The following is a 22952-nucleotide window of genomic DNA, read 5'->3' as shown; positions in this document are numbered from 1 at the left end:
AAAAGCCACACACACACAATCTCAGCTGCTGAGCCTTGCCAAGCCCGCTGGGGCAAGCGTCGTGCGTGAGCAGCTGTAATGGCCAGCAAACACCTGTGGTGGGTGTGGGTGGGAGAACACAAGCCCCCAGCCGATTGCACCCAAACGGTGCGAGTGAAATGCTACAAAGGGAACTCGTTTGTACGAGTGGGTCGAGGGCGAGGCGCGGGGGAAGGTACAAATCGGATTGCTATTGATGCTCTCTCAAGTATTTGTTCTCGGGCACCAAAGTTCCACCTGTTGCTCAGTTGAGCCCTCTTGGAAGACACCCCACTGATTTCTAATGACAACTTTTCAGCCTTCTCAACAGGTGATTGAATATTGTGAAAGCGACCGGGTCCATATCTTAGAGGGGGGTAGAGTGTTAAAAATGTTGATCGAGATTGGTGGCAGACATGCAGCGGCTTTGACCATGACATGTTGTTTTCTATATAATTTCCACTTATTTTAGTAGGGCATATAAAATGCATCACCATTTACATCGTGTAAATATATTCCCTCCCCCGACCTCCCCAAACTGCAGACAAGGAGTTACCCATCGATGACCAGAATATAGACCAGTTTGAACACCATTCTAGCCAGATATGCCTGCTTTTAGTAAGTCGTTTTTCCAAATTAATAATTCAGTATTCACATGCTGCATGAATATTCTTGGTTCTTTCGGTAAAGTCGCGTAGAAGGGAAATAATAAAATAATAAAAATAAAACAATAAAATTATCATGACGTTTCGGTCACAACGCAAGCAGCCGTCCTCAGGTGAAGAACAGGGCTGTCGGAAAGACAGCACTCCAATGAACACTGCTAAGCTTGGCAGCGTATTTTAAGCTGGGTGGGAGGAGGAGAGCGCCTTGACAAAGGAGTTTACATATCAACAGAGGAATTTAGCATGTTCATGACAAATGCAGATATGGGATTCGTCACTCCTTGTGGAAAGTGTAGGCGTTGGGCGGTCTCAAAGTCATATTATGCTCGTAGTGTATTATGTAGGATTAGCAGTAATAATGGAAGGGAAATTTTTATAATAAAGAACTGCAGCAGCCCAAACCACCGCGTATCAAGCTCGTGCATTATGTGGAAAACAAAAAAGGAGTTTCTAAAGAACTGCAAATACCCTACTACCATACAATACACCAATGTGAAAAAACTAAATATAAACTACTAAATATAAATCTTCTTGGTTCTTTTGGTAAAGTCACGTAGAAGGGAAATAATAAAAATAAAACATAATAAAATACAATTCTCACGACGTTTCGTCCACAACGCAAGCAGCCGTCCTCAGGTGAAGAACAGGGCTGTCGGAAAGACAGCTGTGGCCGAAACGTCGTGAGAATTGTATATTATTATGTTTTATTTTTATTATTTTATTATTTCAGCTTTAAATCGAAAAATACTAAATATAAACTACATCAATATAATCAATGTACTCAATATACTTTCCAATAAGCTGAGCTATTGACATTAAGTAACTGGGTATACACTACAATAATAAAAATGCTGCATGAAATTCGTTTTTGAGGCGGTACTCACCTCCATGGATGGCCCGGAGTCAGGGGTAGACATTCCTTGTTCTCATGTATGTATTTTAATCTATCACAAAGGTATATCGTGTGTTGAGGTGACCCCTATTTGACCCTTTTTGCGATTTGAACCCTCAACTCTCTGAGTAGTGAACTGCACGCCCCAACCATTGCGTCACGAGGCCAGATGCTTTCGTTTTGCTCCTGTATTCATCTTGGCGGTGCAGTACTGGCAAGATTACGGGTTTATATGTATAGCGAGTAATATAGAAAACTACCAAATCCAATAATGTTTGGGTGACATGGTTTCTGCTTGTCACTGCATCTCAAGTAGCTGCATAGAAACCGTGGGCATTATTTTTGTTGTTGTTGTAGAGAAGCAGCTGTCCATAGACAGATGAAATAAATTGTCTTGATTGTGTGCTTCAATTGGGGCAGGGATTCAACAGCACGGAAGGCTGGGGGAAGGGAGCTTCAGACTATGGGAGCAGCAGAGGAGAATGAGCAACCCCCCCACTGCTGAGCCAAGGTTGACTGGAGGCTGCAACAGAAGGCTTTTGTTGTTGTAGAGGAAAATTCGTGGAAGAGAGTCGAGTGAGATAAGAGGGGAGAGGTAGGAGAGTGTGTGTAGGGAAGTAGAGTGAGATGAGAGGTAGGGTAGTGTGTGCAGGGAAGTAGAGTGAGATGAGAGGGGAGAGGTAGGAGAGAGAGCGTGGAGTGGAGTAGAGTGAGATGAGAGGGGAGAGGTAGGAGAGAGAGTGTGAAGTGGAGTAGAGTGAGATGAGAGGGGAGAGATTGGCAGAGGTGAGTCCATGTCGCATACTGGAAGAGGTTTAGTGCTGATTGGATCTGCGGAAATGGGGATTGACTGGATCGATGGGTTAAGAAACAGATTATCTTCCCGATTGGCGATTTGAGCAACGCGATCGTGGAAAATTGGACATCAACCGTGCACCCGCAGTAGAGCGGCATCTGCCCACCTGCATTCATTCCCACAGTTCACGGGGTCGAATGTTTGCCCATGAAATGCATCGGAAATGGCCGCGCACGCCTTACCGGCACGCATGGACCCTCGCGGTGAACGGTGACAAGGGAAAGCCAAACGGACTCGGCGGAGTGTAAGGGATCATGCCGGCTGAGGACAGACAGACAGACGCACATGCGTGTGCGTGGAACTGTTTGTCTGGCTTATCGCCTTCACGTCAGACCCCTGTTTCATCAGCGGCGGGCTGCTCGGTGGGCAAGGGGGCTGGCCGTGTTTGCCCATCTGTCGGGACGGTCGCAGTTGAGAAGGGATGGGGGGGGTGACACGATGGTGGGTGGTTTAATGCGCAAGTTGTCGAGGCAACCTTGCTTGCTGCGGCATGCCACAATGATTCCAATTTTGCGTGAACGGTTCGGCCCCGTGGCGCATGTGCCTAATTCGATTGGGTGCGCTGTCGTGATATTACGTTTTTTTATATATACGAGGCATGAAAAAGACAAAAATGCAAAGTTGTAAAATGCCGCACGCTGCGTTGTTCCCATTCCGTGCGTTCACGAAGCAAATGTGGCTGGGCGTTGCTGCGGTGCAAAATCTATTTTCACTCAAAAATGTGCAGAAGCTCGCGAGTTTACATCCTTGTCGGGGGTCAACTTGGCCCATCTCTCCCCTGTGGGGCCGATAAAAGAAGTCCCAATTCGTAGGAGGTCAATGGTGAGGTTGTCCTGTGGATGAACTGTCCCGTGCCGAGGCATTGTGGAACCTAAACTAGGGTCTCAGCGACGCTGACGGGATGCGTACCGCCGAGTGCTCGTTTGATTTCGTGAAGACTTTGGAGATTCACATTTCGATAAAATGACCGGAACATGACGCCCCCGGCATTTTGCCCTGTCCTTGGTATTGGAGACATTTTTACCAAAAAAGTCGCGAAAACTGAACATTTGCCAACAATACATGACTAGAGCCTGTGTATAATTTTGATTTGTAAAACAAGGGGGGAAGCTGCCTTGGTATAGCGGTTAGCACACTGGACTTGCAATCCAGAGGTCACCAGTTCAATATCCGTGCAGAGCAGTTGAAACAATGGGCAAACCTCTTAAATGACCCCAGCCATGCCCACTCAGCAGTCGAACCCAGTGGTTCTTCTTCACCTGGTGTGCAGACATCCACTGGGGGTGCGAGACATGGGCAGTTTTTTTTTTAAGGTAAATAATCGAAACGCAAACTAAGCACGGGCACGTAAGTAACGACTACTTTGTTTAATCAAACCCTGTGTATGTATTTACATTATACATGTTTTTTTTAACGATTAAGAACCAAAGGGGTGCAAGACTGCAGTAAAGTTAAGAACCACTGGTCCACATAATGGGTACCACCACGGTCGGTCGACCTGCAGGTTGCACACGGCGGGGTAGTAGAGCGTGGCTCTTCTTACCTCTTCTACAACATCGGTGTGGAAATGTCGGCTAAAGCCCTTCTCTCGGGGCCGCTCAGAGCGCCTCGGAGCGGAGGAGGCCACTGTCCCCAGTGCCTCTCACCTGAGCGGCGGTGGCTCTGCACCACGTGGCCTGTAACCCAGCACTGTGCAGGCGAGCGTTGGTGGATGTCACGGATGTTGCGGAAGCTCCCCTCCCGCGGGCGTCGAGGTGCCAGGAGAATGCAGAATGCAGCTCACTTGCAAAGTGTGGACTGATCTCCGTCTGTTCCATCTGTGCGGGGTGGAGTGTTGCCTCCCCACGGTGCGCGTGGTTTTCTCCCGGTGCTCCGCTTTCCTCGCACGCGTATGATGAACACAACTTCGTCGTCTGTATTGGCTGAAAAAAAAACATTTTAAATCAAACACCTGATGTTAACAGGAACCTCCTGAAAATAGTCCTGTGACTCCGCGTGGCTCTCCTGGATAGAAAAGTGTTGGCTTATTTTAATGAAAGACAGCGGGAGTGAGTACTTTGATGTAATCAGCATAGGCCGTACGCAAGTAGTGGTTGTACCTCCATGGGTGGTGGATGGATGATGATAGAGTTGAAGATGATGATGCCGGTTTTTTTTTAAATAAAACATTTCTTCCGTCTTGAATTTCTCCCCCGATTGTACTCTCGCCACCACGCTCTAGGCACTGCGTAACGCGTCACACGTCCAGTCTCCAGGATCTTGAAACAAATTAAAGTCTCGGGGGGGGGGGGCGAGACTTTAATTTTTTTTCACAATGTTCAGTGTCTCATTGGTTCTCACTTTGTTTCTTGTTTGCCTGTGGTAAATGATTGCTCTCGGCCCTAATTATTGCAGTGCAGCTGCCCCACCGATGGTTCGGGTCTTATGGAAGGGTCGGCTCCAAAAGTGTTGTCTTTACTTTTGGCCTTTCTGTGACAGACAAGTAGGGAAGTAATCACGGTTATCCAAAGATGTTGTTCCTGTTATACAATTTACTATGGGGGGGGAGGGTGGTGTTCACTGAGTGGTGGACATTAGCTTTTTGCTGCTATGCAAACTCATTTATGAAAACAAAGCAAGTGTGAACGTCACCTCCTTGCAATGAATTGTCCCTCTGAATGGTCGACTGGTGTTGAGAGCATGATTTTTGTAAGGAACAGAAAATAAAACATTGCAAATATGGCAGTGGTCTTAAAGGCTCTATTTTAAAGGCAGACGGAGACACACACTCCCTCTAAACCAGGGGTCGGCAACCAAAATAACAAGAAGAGCCATTTCTTTCCAATTCGGTACAAAATTCAGTATTTCAAGAGCCGCAATGCATCTGAGTACATACGTACATATCGTCAAGAAGCAGCCCGTAAAGAGCCGCATGCGGCTCCGGAGCCGTAGGTTGCCGACCCCTGGTCTATACCAACATGTTGTTCTGTATTAGCATCTCTCTGTAGGGACAAGTTAAAATACTGATGACACCAAACTGCATTTACTCCTCATGGTCACTTAAATTCGCCAATTGGAAATTGTTCACGTTAAATATTATTTTTAGTGTAATGCATTGTGTGTGAGGAATGGTGACGCAGTGGTTAGCACACTGCTTTAGTAACCCATTGGGCCCCCGAATCAATTCCCAGCCACGGCCAACATCAGGAGCGAGTGATATCTGAACCGATCCTGGGCCTCCCCTAGGTCACCTGGGCCGTAAATGAGTGCTTGGTTTAATGTTTGCCGCACCATTCACCTCCACCCCACCAATGGCATGGTCTTGATATCAGCACTTGCCCCAACAGTCTGTGAGGCTTAAGGGGGAATATTTGTCTCGGTTTTTCTTTGTCTTTATTTACCTTTGTTCATGTGCCAGAGCGGCCTGCATTGCCTCGGCTTTCCATAAACATTGTTCCCGCCTCTGCTGGCTTGAGAAATGTTCAAAGCCAGGGCATTCTTTTGTTAAACCTCGCGGACTGTAAAGGAATTCCTACCGTTTGGGAGCTGCTGCTTCGAATGAGATTGAATTATTTGGCGTGGGTGTTGGTGAGTGGAGGCGTATACAATGTGTGTTTATCTGTGTGCCAGAGCTGAGAGAGGTAGCGTAGCGGTTAGCGTGCTGCACTACGAACTCGGCCACCCGAGTTCGATTCACACTCACGACCAATGACGGTGGCGAAATATTTGAACTGATCCTGGGCTTCTCCTATGTAGACTCAGCCTCAAATGGGTTCCTGGTGCGATGTGTAAACTTCGCCACGAGGGAGATGAAGGCAAGCCGAGCGTGCTGCTGGCCACCCACTCACTCGTTCGCCTTTCTGGCCTTCATAGGTAATCGCTAACAGCACTTGCCCCAACAGTCCGTTAAGGCTATTAGGGGGATCTTTATCTTTTCAGAGTGAAGAGTGACTTGTGCGTTGATCTCACTTACTTAGGTTCACGCGAAACTCGTTGAGATTCAACAGGAATATGCTAATTATGTTGGCTTACCAGATGTTATAGGTGACAGCTGCCCATCAACATGATAGGGCCCACCATGTGGTGCAATATCAACTGAAATATATCGAACTATCCTCGTGTAAATTTACTAGAAAACGGTATTTGCCATCCAGAGGTCACCGGTTCGATCTTCCAGCAGAGCAGTCGAAACAATGGTGCAGGTCCCTTAAATCTCCCGCCTCTGTCCACCCAGCAGTATAAATGGGTACAGCAGAGTTCATCAGCAGGTCGTTAGTGGTGGGCTAAAGTGTGAGTAACTCCTCCGAGATGGCTGGCCAGCGTGGCAGAATAGTCCAAAATACCGCCCTCCAGAGGGACTCTCTCTCTCTCTCTCTCTCAAGCTACCCCGAGCGGGAGGATCTTGCACCAGCAGTGTCGTGAGCAGGCGATTGCAGGGCTCCGCCTTTGCCCTTCACGACAGGCGGGTTGCCCGGTACGTTTCCCTTCGTAGCGTCCGCGGAGCGTGGCACGCGCTTCAACGTGCACAGTGTGCACCTTGCGGATGGCACGGGCGCGCATCTGCAAGTTGTACATTCTGCCAAAATGTGGCGGTGCGGATGAGATACCGTTGCACGATTCATAAGCAGGGCTAGGGCTCGCTTTACGGGGCGAGCGATTGTAAGTTATACAGCGGATAATCAGCACTCGGGACCAATAAGCATAATTAGCCAAATTATTCGGTTGTAGGTCAATAAAAAAATAATATCTTGGATTTAATGTGCATAAACTACATATCATAAGCCATCATATGACACCTCCATTTAAACTGGTGTAGTGGGCGAGGAGGTACTGTCCAGACAGCCATACAACACGCACACATACCAACATACAGATTAGCCGCTCATTATGGATCTCGTCATTATCATCAATCTGCGGGACGTCGTTGAATAATAATGTCTTCATGGCGACGCCTTCATGTCACGGCTTACGCGCGCCGCCCAATTTCACCGCCACTTCCTCCGGCAGCAGCTGACGACCTCGTGGTCGGCACGCAAAGCGTCCCGCTCCCAACGTCGTTTGGACCCGGTCCGAGTTTCACTTCCTTCCGATGCCCACAAACTCCCGCGGGGATCGCAACACGTGGCTCTCGTTGCCTTGCGTGACGAGGGCGTTAATGAGGCCGTATGCCCGCGCCGCGGTAGCGAGATGTGAACTCCCTCGCCTGGTATGCAATGAGTTCTGGGGGTTCGATCCCGACCCTGACGCCTGCTGTATATTTGGAGTTTGCGTGTTCTTCCCGTGGGCGCATGGATTTTTCTCCGGGTCCTCCGGTTTTTCTCTCTCTCCGCATTTCGAATCAACATCACGCGTTTAGGAGTATTTGGCTGCTGTAAATTTCTCCTTTTGTGAACGTGTCGTTTTCTTCCATTGAGCGAAGGCGTCACCAACAGACCGATCCGAGTTCACGCGCGTTCCCCACCAAATAAATCCGCGGAAAGAACAATTGAAATTACGAACTTCCTGCCACGTGCATCTCGCAATGGGGACCGACAATGGAGTGAGCCAGTGTCAGATTTCAAGGGGCCGGGTTAAAAATATAGAAATCAAATCAGAGCACAACTCGGTATGAGATATTGCATCAGGAGGCGGCGGTCTTTCCCCTTGAGTGATGTGCCCAACCTGCCGTTGGAAGAAGGACGCATCCAGTGCCTGTGAAATAACCTTGAATCCAATGTCCCCTGAAACTGTTCATAAATTGAACAAGTTGGTATTTTCACCAAGGTAACGTGATTTTTTTTCTTCCAATTTTAATCGACGCTGTTGCGGAGCTGCGGATCGTCGTAGTCGATGTATGCAACCGCGTAGATTTTAGTGGCCGTGCTGCTGTATCGCCCTGCAATGTCTACCGTGGTGCAATGCGCTAACCATTGTGCCACCGCTCCATCCCTCGTAAACGCTCGGTATCACCCATTAAAGACCTCAATTTGGGCTTGCACACAGCATCTAGCATCGCTCCGGTAATGGCAGGCTAATGCCTGTTTGCAGGCCAAGTTCTGAGCCACCTTGTGCCACACAGGGACAGCTGCTGCTGGGGTTACCCCCTTTCAAAGGTGTTGAAATGAGATGTAAAGCACTCGCGAGGTGGCCCAGCATATCGGAGGGCGTTCAATAAAAAATAAATACAATTGTCATTATTATCACTAACTCGTATTGCTTTAATGCATACAACAGTCGGCAGGCACGCGGTTTATCTGGAGCCCCGCGACGGCGAAGACGGACTCTCTTTCTGTTCATTTGCCTGTTCTGGTGTTGCCTGGACCCACGGGGTGGTGTGGGGGGTTTGGGGGAAACTGAGGTGCGGTACATTTGAATAATGGCACGCTCGCGCGCGCTCGCACGCACATGCACGCTCGTGTGCCGGAGAAGCCTCGGAAAGGAAACACGCCGAGGCAGCAGCTGTAACCCCGGCGAAGACGTCTGGCTCACGGGTTCGCCGACCGCTGACACCTGTGACTCGCACCTGTTGGGATCTGTCTAGCGCGCCCCATCTGCCGTCTGGCGCCACAAAGCGCTGTGCTGCACGTGGATGTCGGCATGACCCCGACACACGCGCGTGTACGGTTACTGGCAAACTCTTTCTGGCTATATGTGTACGTGTGTTGACAGCGCCGGATGAAGCTAGTGCGGGGCCTGTAGCATATGTTGTGAAGGGGCCCTAAATAAAAAAAACGCGTAAATATTAAAACACAGATTTTGAACTTGCATAGTAAAGTAATTGTATTTTTTTATTTGCTATATAGCCAGATATAACGACAAATTGCTAACCTTAAACACCCATTCGTGCATAAAAGTTGAAGGCAGTATAGTATTATAGTAATAGAGCAAGTGCAGAATCACTGAACCGAAATTTATAGCTTGAAAGCATTTAGCGCGGGGCCCTTCAAAGTGCGGGGCCCGTAGCTACAAATGTATTTACTTTTGCTGCTAGGATAATTTGGCACTGTGTGTTGAACTTCTTTCGCACCGTACATAGCCGACCGCGCTCATTCCGAGGTGCGGCCGCGGGGGGAAGGACAACGAACTGAACGCAAAAACAAACTGAACACGGAAGATGACGGTCGTGACCCGGCATCGCCAACGTGGCGCGCCAAAATTGCGGTCAAACATTGAAGGCGCGCGCCATGCCGCTTTCGTCGTCAGCCGCTCCTCTCGACGCGCCCAGGGGGCACGTCGACCGCTCCGGTGCCCACGAGGCCACAGCGTGCGTCGGCAGGCAAAACCAGATCGCTTCAACTAACACGTCGTCGGAGTAATCGTTGGGCTATTCCACAATAGACGTTTTTTTTTTGGGTTGGGTTAGATCGCGTAAAATGTAAATGCCGTCGCTAGACGCCGCCGCCACCCGACGCGGCCAATGAGTAAGGGGTTGTCACGCTAAACACTCATTTTAAATGTTTCATTTACGTGACAAACCTTGCTACTTGGCTGTGTCTGGTGGTGGCGGGTTTAACGGCACGTTTATACTGGTTGGAACCTCCTGGTTACACCAGCCCACAGGGGATTATTGTGTCCGTCGTGCAGGGAGGGGCTGGGTGGGGAGGGTGGGGCTGGGAGGGGCGGGGCTGGGTTGGGAGGGGCTGGTCACCCCGTGGTGCGCTTATAAAACTCAACGTTTAACCTACTCACGCCGGCTTGTGCCCGCCCTCAGTCGGACATATTTGCGGAATACACCACGCCGCCGTTGACCCTGGCCATTGCCCGAGCAACCCAACGTTGCTACCAGCTCCCTCCGCATGAATGTGTTATAATCACGCGATCTACCCCCCCCCCCCTAAAGAAAAACAACCTCTCATGAAACCGATGACTCTTAGAAGCAATAGACCCCCCCCCCCCGCCCGCTTGATTCCACGTCGGTACGCAGTAAACACGATTCATAGCCTAATCTGCCTGTGTTTGGCATGATCCGTGTTTTTGTTTTATCCGAGCCACCGCTCCCCTGCAATTACCCCAGATAATTGAGGTGTTGATTGTACCGCACGTGTGCAGTAAAGCAAACGGGAGTTGATGTGTAATGTATTAGGAGCTCCGTGCAGCTGTGATTGGGTTACGCAAATCCATATGATTACTCGGTTTCGGCGTGTAATCGTATTACCTCGACTTACATGTAGCAGCTGATTACTCTTTATGATGGGTTTTAGATGTAAAAATGAAAAAATCTAATTTAACGTGTTTTCATCATCAGTTTAAAGGGGAAATTATTAATGGTGGAAGGATAATGCATTGATCCGTCAGGTAATATTGATTTTAGTTTTATTTCACGATACGTGCACTGCGTTGTGCACTTAAGAAATTACGTAATTTTAAATCTGCGTTTTTTGTCCCGTATGTCACGAATTCATGCCACTGCTGCAACTGCTGGAGGCACGACTAATCAGCGCAGAGTTCAAGAGTAAAGAAAGTATTTGCTGATGCTGCTGCTGCTGCCCTGGCAGCGGTGCACAGGCACAGTTAACAACGACGGCCCAACGCATTGTGTCCAATAACACCGTGGCCCTAAAGGGAAACGTATGTGTAATAGGTGACGTGCTTGGCAAAATAGCCCTTCTTCATAGCTCATGAATGGCAATCATTAGAGCACCATCTATGTGCTATGAAGAAGGGAGGGGCATTGCCTGAAACGTCACCGATTCTATATTTGTATCCTGTTAAGGCCACTGACGGTGTTAGTGATGAACGAGTCAAGTTTTGTTGTTGTGATAAACAAGGAATCGTTTCTTAAACGAGACAATTCATTGAATCTCTACAGGGGTGAATATCAATCCCTGGAGCAGTGGTTCTTCTTCTCCTGGGGTGCACGCACCCACTGGGGGCTCCAGACATGGCCAGGTTTTTTGAGAAAGTAAATCAACAAAGACAAATTAAGCACGGGCACGTAAGTAACAACTTTGTTTCATGAAACCCTACGTGTTTATTAACATTATACTTTATTTTTTTTTACGATTGAGAACCAAAGGGGTGCAAAGCTGCAGTCAACGTTAAGAACGAGTGAACTGGAGGAAGGATGGAGCCAGCAGCTTGAGGTTAATGAGAAGACAGTTGCGGCCAATGTATCTCTTTCAATGTATCTCTATCACTCGCAAACCCATAATAGAGGTTTTCTTTTGGCTCAGATCACGTCAATATAAATGTGTCGTTAAACCCGCCACCACCCGACACAGCCACGTAGTAAGGTTTGTCACGTAAACAGAACATGCCAATTCGTTGCGAGTTCAGCACACCGGTGTGTTGGAGAGTAAACCCACAACATTGACAATTTCAGTACGATGTTATGTATAATATTGGTCGCGAAAGCCTACGTGATCAAATGTTTAACTACATACATTTTTAAGCTAATAAGATGACACAATTTTTGAAAACACCAAATATGGGATTACGTTACAATACTCCTGAAACACTGGGTCGGTTCTCAATCATTAGTGCGTGCACAGAGACAGTGATCCACAATATAACCTACACTGCACATGCTGTTGGGGCAGGGCTGCTCGCAAGCATTCAGCGAATATAAATTGTGGGGGAGTGGAGGCAGAATGGTTAGCACCCAACACACGGTGCTAGAGCGTCAGTGCAAGTGAGCAACCTACAAAGGCCGGCAAGGCACTCAAACGGCCGCTGTGGTCAGAACCACACTCGGTCGCCTCTGTCTCCCCAGCGTCGGTATTTTCATATCGCAGCAGGTACTCATTTAAGACTGAGCAATCCTAGGGGAGGCGCAGTACTCCTACCGATATAATTTTCGGCTGAGTCGACCTCGGGGAGAGGTGCAGGAACGATTCAGGTAATTGCCACCGATGTTAGCCGTGGCGAGGAATCGAACTCGGGTCGCCGGGTTTGTAGCCCAAGTGCCCTGTAACTACCGCTCCCCACCGCACGCACACAACCCGACATTTAATATTGCGCACGCGTGCACCATGGCACGGCTGGCACGAGCAGCGGGTGGGGACAGTTAGGGGGGGGCCAGGGGGGGGGGGCGGAATTTTTCACTCCTCCCACCTCTTATCTTGACTGCATTCGGGCGTTCGTGCCCTGCCTCCTGAGCTCGGCATTTCCTGTGATTTAATATTTCTTGTGCAGCACCTCAAGGAGCTCCCACGGGTGGCTTGCCTCCGAATCATTGGGCACTTTGGGGGAGGGAATACGGAGAGGCCAGGAGGTGGGTGAGCCACTTGGCGTGCTGGGTCATGAAACGTTTCCAATTTTGCCGAGTAGCTTCCCCGTCTGCAATGGCTCGCAGAGGAATATGAATGTAGATTGTCACTTCCACGACCGCTATTTATTTATGACTCTCGGTTAGTTTTACGTAACGAATTGCCTGAGCAGTGGGCCCCTTAATTATTTATTGTTTTATCTCTGTATATATTTTTTTCATCCTTTAATTATTTCAGTTATATTCCACTCCTTGCTTTGGGTTTGTCAACGCGGTCCCGTATTTTATACAGAGTGTGCTTGCCCGATATCGACCGGTGCCACAGGAGCATTTTGTTTAACAAGCCTGCCTCTGCTGATGAGAAACAGAAGGTCGATACTGGCCCTGTTAGTGCGCTTATACATTTGCTGCTTGATAATATTTGATGAATTGGAGACAAAAAAAAATAGACTGCTGGCTTAAACACGTATTTGTTTGGGAGAACACTATGTTGTTTTAAAACTATGTATTTATTTATATTGGGAGAGACTGATATAGACCTCTGCTTATATTTGCTGCTGCCGCTTATGCGGTGTTTAACAATTTATCTGTTCAGGAAACGTTACGTTTTCACCAAAGGGCGTTTTAATGCAAACAATGGCATAAATGCAGCGATACGTTTTGATGGACATCTGTGAGTAAAAAAAAAATGTAATGAACAAAAATAATAATAAACCTTTCAGATTTTAGTTTTTGCTGAAGTAGACCAAAGTGGCTGTGTTGGGCAGTCATGCACACAGTGGCATCAGCACTGCTCTCGGGCGCAGCAGTGGCTAGGAGATGTTAACTACCTCGCCTGGTGTACAGGGGTCGTGGGTTCGATCCCGACCCTGACGCCTGCTGCTGTATATTTACAGTTTGGATATCTCTTTCCCCGTGGTCGCGTGGATTTTTCTCCGGGTCCTCCGGTTTTTCCCTCCGCATTTCGAAACAACGTGCGTCGAGATTATTTGGCTGCTTTAAATTTGCACGCGATAAGCCACTTCATTGGGCTATCATTACGTGGCCAGGTCCGCTTCTGAAAAAGAGCCGTGCTGATGCAGCGAAGGCCACAACTCCGGATGCTGTTGAGCACCGTTTTGCGGGATTGCCCTCGTCCCGGAGCTTCTGCTGGTTCACACGCAAACAGTGAGCCTAACCCCCCCCCCCCCACCGCATTGCAACCTGCCACTAATGTTGGGCGGCAATTACCACAGATTAGACCGAGATAAAATACAAGGTAACAGCCGGCTGTTGGCGTGGAAACAGAACGAGTTGCCCGCATCTTCAGTGTGATGAATGTTTTTATTTGTGTTTGTTATGTGCTCATTATACTCGACACTATAATCATCGTCAGCCATGGTCCGTTCACCGCTGAATGGAGGTCTTCCTCAATCAATCCACTGTTGTCTTTCATGACGCTTCCGATGTTGTAATGCACAGACCACCTGCTGGATTATTTTTTATCCCTCAATCTCCTCCGTGGACGTTTCCCACAGACACGTTTCATTTCCTTGGCTGCCACTGCCACTGCCACTATTTTTTGACCATCGGCCGTCATCCCTGCCCTGCCCATGTGCACTCACTTCTCTTCACGGTTTGATGGCGCAGTTGACCCGCGTACGCGCATTCTCTCGTCTGCGAGTTCCCCTTTTTTGTTTCACTGCATGCTACCTGCAATGGCATGTGGTTCATAAACACGGTTAAACCAACAAGGAAAACAACAGAAGTAATTGTTCACCCAGATAGGGATAATAGGAAGAATTTAGCACCACTTCCAGGTGAACTCCTATTTACCTGCAAAAAAATCACAGATAAAGGGGAATAATTTAACTGCCGTTAAATAACGATTTAAAGCTTTCGTGACTGCAGGGATTCATCTTCTTGGTTCTTTCGGTAAAGTCACGTAGAATGTAAACAATAAAAATAATAAAATAAAACGTAATAAAATAATTCTCACGACGTTTCGGCCACAATGCAAGCAGCCGTCATCAGGTGAAGACCAGGTCTGTTGTGGAGACAGCGTCTGAATGAAACAGCACCATGCTTCCAGCAGGTGCCCGGTGCATATACGCTCCAAGCATGGTGCTGTTTCATTCAGACGCTGTCTCCCCGACAGACCTGGTCTTCACCTGATGACGGCTGCTTGCGTTGTGGCCGAAACGTCGTGAGAATTATTTTATTATGTTTTATTTTATTATTTTTATTGTTTCCATTCTACGTGACTTTACCGAAAGAACCAAGAAGATGCCGTTAAATAGTTTCCATGTTTCGACTTGATGGCGTAGATAACAGGTATCGTGGTCCCGGTGGCTCGGGTAAGGGGCACTGCCGGGCGCCAGTGACAATGCTCGCCTGTAATCCAGTGCGGTGGAGGCAAGGGTTGGTGGGTCGCATAAATGTTGTGAAACTGCTTCCGATGCGCATCATGGTGCCAATGCCGGCACTTTCCCGGAGAAGGTGGGACAGCCAAATGTCGACTTCAGCCTGTTCCGTCTATGGGTTAGTGTTGCCCCCTTGCACCTGTGGGGTTTCTCCGGGTGCTCCGCTATGTAAGCGTTCATTAATTGGCTGAAAACATCTTAATATATAGAGTGCGGAGCTGTGGCAATTGATGGCACTGGATCACTGCGTGGTTGGATGCCTTCCCTGCTTCTCTGTGGGTCATCATGCCTCTGATTCTCTCTCTCTTCGAGAGTGAGCAATGTACGGCATGTTACAAGTTGACATCGTGATATGAATTCACTGTCCAGTAGGTTTTAACTGTGACGATGTACGATGACGATGGTGGTGGTGGTGGACAACTGTGAAAAAGAGCTTGACAGCTCATCGGATTACTCCAGTATAAATAAAGTTTCTGATTCTGTACCAATGTTGAATGCTATAGTGTGCGTCGCTGCGAGCAGTGGGAAGTGATTGCGTTAAACCTGCCCCCCCCTACCCCTCTTTGCCTGTGTTGCAGGTCATCAGTGCGCTATCCAGGCTGTCCCAACATCCCACCTGCCAGAGCAAGAACATTCGGTGAGATCCCCACTTGCACTGTCACACAAGGGCCCGCTCCTCTGGCGATCAGTGCGTAAACTGCCAATTTGTGTTAGGAAAAAGCTTCAGATTTTTCAGACGTTCACACGCCTTAAGAACGAACATACACGAGGTGTCGCGGTGCACGTGGGCAGCCCAGGTGGAGCAGTGGTGACGCTCGTGCCTTACGGCAAGAACCGCCCGAGTTCGATTCCCAACTCGGGTGCCTTCCTCTGTGGAGTTTGTGTTATCTGCATGGGTTTCCTCCAGGTTCTTCGGTTTCTTCCGTACACACTCACACATTATGTATATAATTTTGAGCTCGTTAACTTGACGTACATGTGTATCATAGGCCTTAAATGACAATGGTGAAGTGGTCTAGGGTAAGTTCTCCAGAGAAAGATACATAGATAGAAATAAACATACATACATACGTACCGATTAGCAGCTTGTCATATCAGCAATTGTAGATGACCATCACCGATAGTTCCACAAAACAATAACATTAAATTGCATTTGCGCATAATTTGGCTGGATTGCTGCTCTGATAATTAAAATATCAGTTTTGGTGCCATGCGATGAACATTTCTCTTGGTGGCAGAGCAGGCGGGATAATCCTGCCTCCTGCTGTGTGGAACAGTCGTTGTTTTAATGGATCTCGAAGGTAGCCCTGCGATGTCCGCTTCCGTGGGCCATTCTGTAACACTGCTCTGCGAGTGACCTGGACGGATACTGGGACTGATGGACACCGATGGCACAATCAGGATCGCAATGGGGGGTAAAGCAAAAGAAAAAGCTGAATCAAGCATAGGACTGCAGACCTGTGCTGTCACATCCATTTACCACTTGTGGTCATTTCTTCACGGTTCTTTGGAACTATGAAATGTGGTCCTTGAACTTTTTTTTACTTGACTGGTTTTGTTTGACTGGTTTTGTTTTTTGTTTAAACTCGGCCACCTTCGCCGACGGTGAAGAGACACACCTTACTGGCTCGAACTTGCTCGTATTCAAGAATCAGAATCTTTATTTAGACTCGAGGAATCCGATGAGCTATGAAGCTTCCACAAATGTCCGGCATGGGCAGGTCAGGTAGGTCCGGGAAGCCAAGTTGGGCTGATAGCAAAACAAATAAACCGGCAATCTGAAGTTGGCCAGGAAAAGGAAGTATGGGGCTTTATTTTACTGCTTGTTCAGCACCCAGAATTAATTATAATCACCGATACATGCAAATCCAAATCCGAGGCGGAGCGATGGTGCAGTGGTCACCCACCGCTGGGCTCATAGCACAGTGCTTTGCGAACCCAGACGCCTCAGTTAAACTAAAACGATTTAAAACTAAAATGTGTTATTTTACCAGGTAAGGCCCACTGAACTACCTAACTCTTTTTCAGAAGTAACCTGGCCACGAACGATAGCTCAACGAAGCGGAAGTGGCTTATCATGTGGAAACTTAGAGCAGCCAAATACTCGAAACGCGTGTAGATTCTAAATGTGGAGGGAAAAAAACGGAGGACCCGGAGAAAAATCCATGCGACCATGGGAAGACCACGCAAACTCCAAATATATAGGCGTCAGGGCTGGGATTGAACCCATGACGTTCTGTATACCAGGCGAGATAGTGGTCATCTCAGCATCGTGGCACCCCAGATCCCAGCCACAGCTGACATCCGTGGCAAGTCCTCTTCACCAACCCACATCGACGAGCCGTTGTGAAATATGGGGGAACAATGCCCATGATCAACATGGTGTGGGGGAGGCCTTCATCCTGCAGCAGCTTGACAAGGGCTGTGCCTATTATCTATGCAAATCCGGCCATGTGGTGCTGTGGATAGAGAGCTCGGCTAATACTTGTAACGATGTGAGCTGTAATCCTCATAAAGGGCGAACTCTGCTGGTCAACCCTCTGGGGTTGGTGAAATGAGAAACATTTTGCAGGATAGGCAATGGCGGCTGTCTTGTGGGAGAGACTGGTCCTTGCTGTAGGAGTGTGAGATTTTTCACCACTGACTTCAGAATCAAATAATTTATTTACACTGGAGGAATCCGATGAGCTATGAAGCTCATTTTCCACAGACGACCAGACTTGGGACTGCAGCCAAAAGCTTTTTTTTTTACAAGCAGGGCCAACTGGTGCACACGTTTGCAATTCTGAACGGCGACTGTGTGTGTTTGCACAGTAAAATATGTGCAGACTCTTGGATCCCAAGAGCTTGCGTCTCTGTTACTGTTGGCTCAGGTGTGCAGCCTCAGGACTCGAGTTGTTCGCTCAGTCTCGGAGACCGCGGGTCAGACTTCACAAACGTGTGCACGTGGGGAGACCAACATTTTGTTGTTGTTGTTGTTGTTTCGCCTCAAATGCGCCGGTGGGAGGTCAATTAATCTAACGGGTGCATGCGGCTTTGTGAAAACAGCGTCCAATTATAAAGTACGCCTCACCGAATCGCGCAAACGAATTGGCCAATATAGGTTTTGACTTCCCGACGCTCGCGTTCTATCTGCGGCCTAATCTTTTGCCCGCCCCCCCTCCACCAGCGGAGCGAGTTGCGCCCGAGAAAAGGCTTCAGTGCGGCGTTGTGGTCGTGCTGGTGCCAGCCACCAGCGTTGCTGTTGTCACGTGGGAGGGAGTAGGCTCGGGGTCGAGCGCCATTGTTGTTGTGAGGCGGTTCTGGACGGGCATTTGGTCAAACTGCCTGGAACTAACCCTATTTGCAGTTGGACTGTCGGCTTCATTCCTGGTTCCTTCAGATAATAACCATAGTGGCGAGATGTTAACTCCCGCGCCTGGTATACAGAAAGTCGCGGGTTCGATTCCGACCTTGATGCCTGTTGTATATTTGGAGTTATCACGTTCTCCCGGTTTTTCCCTACACATTTAGAAACAAAAACATATGTTTAGAGTATTTTGCTGCTATAAATTTCCACATGATAAGCCACTTCCACTTTTTTGAGCTATCATTTGTGATAGCCAGGTCGCTTCTGAAAAAGAGCTTTTTAACTCAGCGTGTCTTACCCGGTAATTAATATAAAAGTAATAGTAATAATTATTTAAGCGTAATTGGCCAAGTAATCAATTCAAGGCCGTCCTGAAAAAATAGTCTCGAGACATAGCGAGACCTTTCCTTCCTGCGTAAATAATCCTTGGCATTATTATTTCTGACATTGCCATCCCACCCAAGGCCTCCTGAGCAACACAAATGTTATCCCATCCGTCTCTCAAATGGTTAAAAGCAAGAAAAAATTAATTAAAAAAATAATCCTGTGCTTGGGCGTTTCCCGTTAATATTGTAGCTGTAAGTTAAGGTGATGGCCCAGTTTAGCCTCACTTTTACCTTACAGCATTCCATACCCCCCCCCCCCCCCCACAAAGATGGTGGAGTTAAGGTGGAACAAAGTAAATCGTTCAGACCCGCTCGCCCTAGGGCGTTTGAAAATTTAAACGGTCTGATCACATTTCCACAGTTCTCTGCTGTGTATTAGCCGAGTACAAGAGGGTGTTGTGTGGAAGTGGATGCGCTGTAACGGCGCTGATTGTGTTTTGTTTTTGATTTGTTCTCTGCCCATAAGTGCAAGAAGGTCCTACACGGTCGGCAGTCACTAAACTATTTCTATTTTACCAGGTAAGGCCCACTGAGTTATGTAGCTCTTTCTCATAAGCAACCTGGCCACAAATGATAGCTCAACGAAGTGGCTTATCACGTGGAAATTTATATCAGCCAGATACTCTAAACGCATGTTGATTCTTAATGTGGAGACAAAAACCGGAGGACCCGGAGAAAAATTTGCGTAGCCACGGGGAGAAAGACATGCAACTCCAAATATACAGGCAACAGGGTCAGGATCGAACCCACGACCTCCTGTATACCAGGCGAGGTAGTTAAGATCTCGCCACCACAGCGCCCCAGATCCGAGCCACAGCTAGCATCAGTGGCAAGTCCTCTACACCAACCGACATCGACTAGCGTGGTGAAATTTGGCCAAACAATGCCCGTGACCAACACGGTGTGGGACAGCCTTCATCCTGCAGCCGCTTGACAAAAACTCCGAATATACGGGTGTCGGGGTGGACCTTTTGGATACCGGGCGAGCTAGTTAACATCTCGCGACCGTGGTGGCCACTGATAAGGCCGTCAATGATAAGGCCGGGCGGCTCAGTGGTAGAGCGAGCGGCTCGCCATTGGAAGGTTGCGAGTTCGAATCTTGGTTTCAGGGTTTACTCAGCCCATCCCTCCCTCTGGGGTGAATAAAATGTTTACCACGTTGTGGCGAATTCAACAGTGGTTGTCCTCGAGATAGATTCACCCCGGTAATATGAATTGGGATTTTCCACCACTGGCTCAGGATATTTAGTTTTTACAGAACGTAATTTATGCAAGTGCATCTCGCAAACGCTGCGCGATCCGCAAATACAAAGGCGCATACATTATGATTCTTCAGCCAAATGAATAGATGCGTGTTTATTATACGTGCCAGAGGACACTGGAGAAACCGGAGGAAGCCCCACGCGTGCAAGGGAGGCAACTCGCAAACAGGAGATGAGCACCGCCTCAATGCTCATTCGAGCAGGAGATCACGCTGACTTTTGTTGAGCGTGCTCAGAGCAAGAGGAAATCTTAGCACCGTCGAGTTTTATGATTTGAATTATCAATGGTAAACGTGAAAACCCGAGATGGCACCGCTGAGACACCCTGGGTTGGAATTGGACGGCCCATCCATGATCCATGCGGGTTCTAATTCCAGTCTGTCTAATTGTTACCTTATAAAAACCCTCAAATATATTAAATTTGGTTCTGTACTTAATATCTGCTTGGAAAATATGAAGATATATCCGTTTGTCTGTCATGCAAAAAACCCCACCAATCTCATAGCAGAATGCGGTGCAAAGTGTGACCCCATGTTGTGTATAAAACGACAAAAAGGCCACTTGAAGGGTTATTAGAAGAAGTTCTTGGAAATCATTTGCGCAGCTGTTCCCTGTTACATGGGATTGCGGCGCTATGCGATATTTCCGGATGGATTATTTCCAACGGCCATAGTGCAGTGGAAATAAAATTGGGGAGGAGAGCAAAAATGTCCTGAGGTGGCCGGGTGGCTTACGGTTCAAAGCGCTGAGCTGGCACATCGAGATTCTGGGTTCAAATCCGAGCAACCGCACGCGATTAAACCAGCCTGTGAAGTTTGTTCACATCCACGCCCTGTTGCGTGGATTGTCAGCACAATATTTTATGCAGACGGGCACAATGGGCGTTGTGTTTCTTTTAACTAGCCTGGTGTCATACTCTCTATGTCCATTGTCAAAATAACGTGGCATGGCAGCCTGCAATCATGTCGCTTTCACTCTGAAGACACGCGTACAATAGCGTCGAGGCGCGCGTTTTAAATACAAACAGCTTGATATGAAGCGGTTAGCACTCAACCGTGGCACGCCAGCGGTGGTGCTGATCAGCAGGCCGTTTTTGGAGTTGGCAGACGCCAATTCAGTGACCATTTTACGCTCTCGACTACGGCGCGTGGGCGTCTGGGGCCGGGCCCGTCACCAACAGGCCTGGGTGCTGCACGCCCGTAATCCGGCCACTTGGGGCCAAGTACGGCGGACCGTGCAGAGACTACCGCACGCTGTGAGACTCCCCCGGGCTGTTTAAGCTTCAAACGAGACACCGCGACCTGCAAGAAGCGCCGCAGCCTCTGTCCATTGTGCAAGAAAGAAAAGAATAAACCCAACAGCAGTTCTTGACGAAGTGCATTCTGTCGTTTTGTTTTGCCTTAAGTCACCATCAATACAACTTTGGGCAAATGTGACCAACTGCCATGCACATAGGACTGGACCTGTTTAGGCTGAGTGGCAGGATATCAAGTAAGTTGCGCACGTGTGTGTTTGTGTTATTTGATTTCTGCTCACAGCCACCAACACCAGTGACGATTATCTGAACCGGTCCTAGGCTTCTTCTAGGTCGACTCAGCCTCAAATAAGTACGTGGTGCGGTGTGTAAACATCGCCACTTGGGTGACAAAGGCGGTCGGGGCGTGGTGCTGGCCACCCACCCCCTCGTGTGGCGTGCGGCCTTCATAGGTGCTCGCTCACAGCACTTGCCCCAACAGTCTGTTAAGGCTATATAGGGGATCTTTGTCTTTGTTATTTGAGCCCTATTCCCGCCCTTCTGTGGGGGTTTCTCCGGGAACTCCGGTTTCCTCCTAGACATGCGAGTACAGCGACGGATTCTGTGGATTCCGTCTGTACGGAGCTCTGTTTATGCAATGGTGGTGGGGGGGGGGTTCTCTCCTCTGTCGGAGAACACGTGTTACACTGGAATATCCGTTCCACTCTAGGAAACGATGTTAGGGAATGTTTTAAATTGTAGTTATTAAAATGTTTAATCACCTGGGTAGGTTGTTGAGACGAGGCATCTCATTCGCAAGGTTGCCCAGAGTGTTGATGGACAAATTCCTGGTAATGATGTTTACAAACTTTTATACGTGTATATTTGTCCCCCCTAATTCGTTTGCAATAAAGGAATCGTTATTTGCTTATGAGCCTATTACCCATAGGATAATTGCGCTAGGGGAGCAGATATTCACCCAATATGGGCGAGCGACTACTCACGGAACCCATGTTTATTTGCCCCCACTCGTTCGGTTGCTCCCACACGAAGCCTCATTCATTACAAACGCTCAACAATGACACGGTTACTCTGACTTCCTGGATTTATTATTTTCTGGTCCTCGTCCAGATGATGTTTGACGCAGTTTCAAATGAAATGTCGGATATCTTTAATCACGAAGCTTGGTTTTGAGGATTGTTCTTGGACTCACCCGGTGAGCTGAAACAGTAAAAAAATCGGTGCGTAAATGTGACAATGTAATTTGTTTGGCTTTGTCAGCTGGTGGAGGGTCTTACCGACACAAATTCGGCTAGATCTTTACACGGCTGAACCCATGAATCGCTCATTGATGGCAATGGCCAAACATTCCAAAGTTGCAGGCATCTCCGGCTCATCGCGGCTTGGCTGGTTCAATAACACGCTTAAGTGGACACATGCACGTCACGAGCAAATATCAGCGTCAGTGAAGCAGCAGCAGCTGTAGCAGTTGCTGCTGTCTGTGGCGATTCGCTGTTGGCCGGTAGTGCAACTTCCCCTGGGGGCTGCCCACCCATGCCAGCCAGGGTGTGCGTCATTCAAGTTGAACCGGCACCTGGCTTGATGGATTAGACAGAGCGCTACGCGGCCTGCTGGTCCCGTCCGTCCGTCCACCCTATGAATTATGCACGCGCCAACTCGTGTCCGCGTCTCGTCGGCGCCGCGTGTTTGCGTGTTTGCGTGT

The 22952-nt window shown here is 48.4% G+C and overlaps 1 protein-coding gene across 10 annotated transcripts in view; it reads left to right on the top strand.

Annotated features, from left to right (window-relative positions):
* LOC133354742 (guanine nucleotide exchange factor VAV2-like) overlaps positions 1-22952 on the top strand; it is a 222670-nt gene that overhangs the window by 97650 nt on the left and 102068 nt on the right. For all 10 annotated transcript variants that reach the window (XM_061571820.1, XM_061571817.1, XM_061571816.1 and 7 more), the window contains exon 3: positions 15577-15635. In XM_061571820.1, coding sequence (XP_061427804.1) covers positions 15577-15635 — 59 coding nt within the window. The remainder of the gene's footprint in view (positions 1-15576; positions 15636-22952) is intronic.

Source organism: Lethenteron reissneri, chromosome 48 (genome assembly GCF_015708825.2).
Source record: "Lethenteron reissneri isolate LAM-NWPU_2019-01 chromosome 48, ASM1570882v1, whole genome shotgun sequence".
In the NCBI taxonomy this organism is placed as follows: Eukaryota; Metazoa; Chordata; class Hyperoartia; order Petromyzontiformes; family Petromyzontidae; genus Lethenteron; species Lethenteron reissneri.
This window is presented reverse-complemented; position numbering and strand designations above follow the sequence as displayed.